Genomic DNA, 5016 nt, shown 5'->3' with positions numbered 1-5016 from the left:
TATGAATTTTGTTAAGAATTTAATTAAGTTTTAAATTGTGATGAGTTCTGATTTGTAACAGAAATATTTTTAAATACCTCTTTTCTAAATCAGAATTATAATTCTTATCTAAAGTTTTACTGAATAAAACTCCACGGCAGAAATCTGTACTACCGATCGATGGTAAATCTGTCTTACCGACCAATGGTAATTATCTTCTGTCGGTAACTTAGAAAAAAACCTTGTTCGGTCAGTAAGTGGCTCCGTAGCGGAACAGCTATACTACTATAATATATTTTTTGTATTTTTTTAAATAGGCTGATAAGTAAATAGAAAATTAAAAAGATCGCGTCTTACGACTGTTAAAAATCTAATACTTTTTAAATCTAAAAAAACTTATATGCAGTTGAAAATTGAAAACTTAATTTTTTTCAATTGCCTCTATAAAGGCTTTACGGTTCTCTATGGGGTTTAGAGGTAACGAATTAATAGCATTGTATTAAAAATAAATTTGGGAGATGTCGGATTCAAAATAATGGGCTGCAACTTGATTTTCAGTCATCTAAAATATTTCCATTTTAAATAATATTTTATTTTCCTCAGGCCCAAAAGGTATCCCGATTCTCCAGAAAGAATGCACGAGCCAACGAATTCTCACCACCTTCCCAGAAGATCTAGTCTTTGCGAAAAAAACAAAGGAAAGCAAGAGATGCAGAAAAAAACTACCTTTGATTTAAAAGAAGATGATCTTTCGGGAAATGCTGAGCAGCAAAAAAAAGAAAATTCTTTAAGAATTTCGCCTCCAACACCTCCAAGAATACCGCCGAGGCCGGAAATCGTATTAGCGGTTAGAAAGAATAATCATCAGGCTCAAATGACTAATCCCCAGGAGCAGGTGTAATCGTAAGTAAACCTGATTTTATATATTTTTAAAAGAAAATTAAATTTTTTAAGCTAGCCGAAAAACTTTTTTTTCTTAATTTCCTGATATTGCACTGATTTTTACCGGAGTAATTTTCCATTTTCCCTGAAATTTTAAATATATGGTATTTCATGAATGGAATTACAACATTTTTAATTGAAACTCATACATTTTTTATTTATTATACTCAGGATTGCGATAAACTAATTTACTTTAAAAAAGTGATCTATTTCAAACGAAGAAGTGAAAAAAGTAACATTAATAATTTGACTAATGTTCTCTTGCATTTTAAGGAGATCGCAATAAATTCATGAGAATTATAATGAATTGCAATAAACTTTTATATCCAAAAAATTCTATTGTCTTAAGTAAAATTGAATTGAATTTAATGGAATTTAAAGAAAAATTAAAAAAATGCAATCAAATTCATAAAAATGTATGGTGAGTTTAGAAAAAAAATGCAAGTGAATTGAAAACCATTCAAGAATAAGTTAATAAGAGTTAAGTTGAATTCTAAATAAATTGTAAAAAATATTTGAATATGTCTTCAAATTTTTGAAATTCTGCGAAAACCCTCGCTTCTATCTATACATTTTTTTGTAAATATTTTCCGAGATTTTAAGAAATTATTTGAAATACTGTTTTTCAAATTCTTTGAACCCCCTTAAAATTATTAAAATAAGTTAAACATTTCTTGAATTCTTTTAAAATATTGCAAAATATTTGAAAAATTTCAAATATTTTGAAATCTTTTCTATATCTTTATACGGAGTGTCTATTCGACCCGAATTCTGGGAGAATAGCTCACCTTTCTTGGAACGACTATTTGACCAGAATTCTGGACGAAACAATAATTTTAGAAACTTTAAACATTAAAAATAATTTTGTTGTTCAATAGAAATATTTTTTATTATATATTCTGGACCTGTCCACAGGGAACGGCTATTCGTCCAGAAATTATGCAGAAATAGAATATTTACTTTGATTTAAATTATCGTTATGTATACAGATCCGATATTTTTTGCCGGACTTGAATTTTTTATTCCGGTAAATTCTAACATCAAGGAATTTTCTTTTCCGGCAAAATTGTTTGGTGAAAAATATTTTCAATTGACCGATAGCTCAGACAGCAGTATTTGGGCTTCATAACTGGTAAGTTGGGTGTTTGATTCTCAGCACCTGCACTTTTTTTATTTCTTTTTTAGTTATTAAAATATTTATAAATGTAAGTTTTTCAATCACTGTTGTTTTTAGTAGCAGTAAAAAGATATGTTTTAGCGACTAGTCACAGAAGAGTGATTGGTCCCATCTTAAACCCCTTGTACAGCTCCCCTTTTACAAAATTACTTTTTAGCAACTGGTCACAGAAGAGTGATTGGTCCAATCTCTCGACCCTTTTCCAGCTCCTTTAAAAGCTAGGTTTTAGCTATTGGCACAAAAGAGTCATTGGTCACATCTTGAACCCCTTTTCCAGCTCCCTCTTTAAAAAATACGTTTCAGCGGCTGGTCACAGAAGAGTGTTTAGTCAAATCTCGAACCCCTTTAGCTCCCCCTTTAAAGAAACACTTTTTAGCGACTGGTCACGAAAAAGTGATTGATCACATCTGGAAACCCCTTTTCCAGCTCCCTCTTTATACAAATACGTTGTAGCAATTGGTCACAGAAGAGTGACTAATCACATCCTGAACCCCTTTTGCAGCTCCCTCTTCTAAAGGAATACGTTTTAGCGACTGGTCACGGAAGAGTGATTGATCATATCTGTAACCCCTTTTCCAGCTTCCTCTTTAAATAAATACGTTGTAGCAAATAGTCACGAAAGAGTGATTGATCACATCTGGAACCCCTTTTCCAGCTCCCTCTTTAAAAAAATAAGTTCTAGCCACTGGTCACGAAAGAGTGATTGATCACATCTGGAACCCCCTTTTCCAGCTCCCTCTTTATATAAATACGTTGTAGCAATTGGTCACAGAAGAGTGGCTAATCACATCCTGAACCCCTTTTGCAGCTCCCTCTTCTAAAGGAATACGTTTTAGCGACTGGTCACGGAAGAGTGATTGATCATATCTGTAAACCCTTTTCCAGCTTCCTCTTTAAATAAATACGTTGTAGCAAATGTTCACGAAAGAGTGATTGATCACATCTGGAACCCCTTTTCCAGCTCCCTCTTTAAAAAAATAAATTCTAGCCACTGGTCACGAAAGAGTGATTGATCACATCTGGAATCCCTTTTCCAGCTCCCTCTTTAAAGAAATAAGTTTTAGTCACTGGTCACAGAAGAGTGATTGGTCCCATCTCAAATCCCTTTTCCAGCTTGTTTTTATTCTTTTAATGTGTACACTTTAACTACATTTTTTCAAATCTGATAAATATTATAACTTAAATCGAAAACTGTGATTTCAATTTCTGAGGAATTACAGCCATAAATCGTAACTGCAATTGTTTCAATTTGTTTTTAAAGAAGGTTCTCAAAGCACCTACGGCTTTGACGATTACATTCTCATTACGAAAATTGCGTTCCGCGGTCGATACTTTGTATCCATCCATTCGAATCTTTGAAAATTTTTAAAATTCTTGTGAACTCCCCAAAACCCCATGAAAATATTTTTAAAGCCCTTAAAATAATTCAAATTATTAGAAATTAATGACATTTTCTTAACCTATTGATTGAAAAGTTCTTGCAATTAAAAAAATACTTTTAGATCCTCTGAAATTCGTTCAAAATTTTTAAATATATTGAAAATTTTTAAGGGACCTTTTAAAATGTCATACAATTTTTTTAATATCTTTAAATACATTGAAATATTTAAAAATCTTAAAAATCCTACAATTTAAAATCCTCACGAGTTTCTTCGAATATTTCAAACTTAAGCTTTTTAAATATCTAAAAAATGTATTGGAATTTTTTAACCACCCTAAAATATTTGAACTCTTTTAGAATACCTTCAAATGATATAAATCTATAGTGAAAATGGTTGGAATATTTTAAAATATTTTAAACGCTTTGAAATCTTTGGAAATCCCTGAAAATTTTTCAAAGATCTTTAAAATTTGTCTAAAATTTTTGTAAGCCCTAAGATCTTAAACAATCTTTGCAAAATCTTTAAATTATTGAAATCCATCGGAAATTCCTTTTAATCATTTAAAATTCCTTGAACTATTTGAAATCGTTTCAAATACCTTGAAACTTTTTTAATATCTTGAAAATGAGTTGGACTTTTTTTAAATATCCTAAAATTTTCTTAATATTTTGAATGTTTTTGAATTATGTAAATATAGTAAAAATGTATTGGAATTTCTTCAAATTCCCTAAAATGTTTCATATCATTCAAAATCCGTCGAAGCTTCTTAAAGCTCTTTAAAACTCCTTGAAAGTTTCAAAAATACCCTTAAATCATGAAAATTCTTTCAGAATTTCTTAAATTATGGAAATCTAGTAAAAAGTTCTTCGAATTACTTAAAATTGCCTAAAATATTTAAAAGCCTTTGAAATCTTTTGAGATCCTTTGAAACTTTCGAAACCTCTTTAAAATTCCTGAGAAGTTTAAAAAATACCCTAAAATATTAAAATTCTTCAGAATTACTTTAAATTATTGAAGTCTAATAAAAATTTCTTGGAATCTGTTAAAATTACCTCAAATAGTTCAAATCCTTTGAAATCTTTTTATATCCTTTGAAACTTTCTAAATCTCTTTAAAATTCCTGAAAAGCTTAAAAAATATCATAAAATCATCAAAATTTTTCAGAATTCCTTTAAATTATTTAAATCTAGTAAAAATTCCTTGGAATCTCTTAAAATTAACAAAAATATTTCAAGTCCATAGAAATATTTTCAAATTCTTTGAAATCCCTGCAAGTGATTGAACTCAATAAAAAATTCCTTGAAATATTTAAAAATACCCTAAAATATTTCAAACGCTTAAAAATCCCTTTAATTGACTGAAACCTATAAAAAGTTCCTTTTACTCTTCAAAATTCGCTACAATACTTCAAATCGTTGGAAATCTCTAAAAATGATTTAAATCTATTAAAAATTCCTTGCAATCTTTTAAAATACTCTGAAATATTTCAAATACTTTGAAATCCTTTCAAGTTACTGAAATCAATTAAAAGTTCGC

General features: G+C 29.5%; 1 protein-coding gene across 3 annotated transcripts in view; it reads left to right on the top strand.

Annotated features, from left to right (window-relative positions):
• LOC117171805 (inward rectifier potassium channel 2-like) overlaps positions 1–5016 on the top strand; it is a 184735-nt gene that overhangs the window by 113602 nt on the left and 66117 nt on the right. For all 3 annotated transcript variants that reach the window (XM_033359422.1, XM_033359423.1, XM_033359425.1), the window contains one exon: positions 583–882. In XM_033359422.1, the coding sequence (XP_033215313.1) occupies positions 583–880 (298 nt within the window). In that variant the 3' untranslated portion in view covers positions 881–882. The remainder of the gene's footprint in view (positions 1–582; positions 883–5016) is intronic.

This window comes from Belonocnema kinseyi, chromosome 4 (assembly GCF_010883055.1).
Source record: "Belonocnema kinseyi isolate 2016_QV_RU_SX_M_011 chromosome 4, B_treatae_v1, whole genome shotgun sequence".
Classification (NCBI taxonomy): domain Eukaryota; kingdom Metazoa; phylum Arthropoda; class Insecta; order Hymenoptera; family Cynipidae; genus Belonocnema; species Belonocnema kinseyi.
Note: the sequence above shows the minus strand (reverse complement) of the source record. Positions and strands in the feature narration are given on the sequence as shown.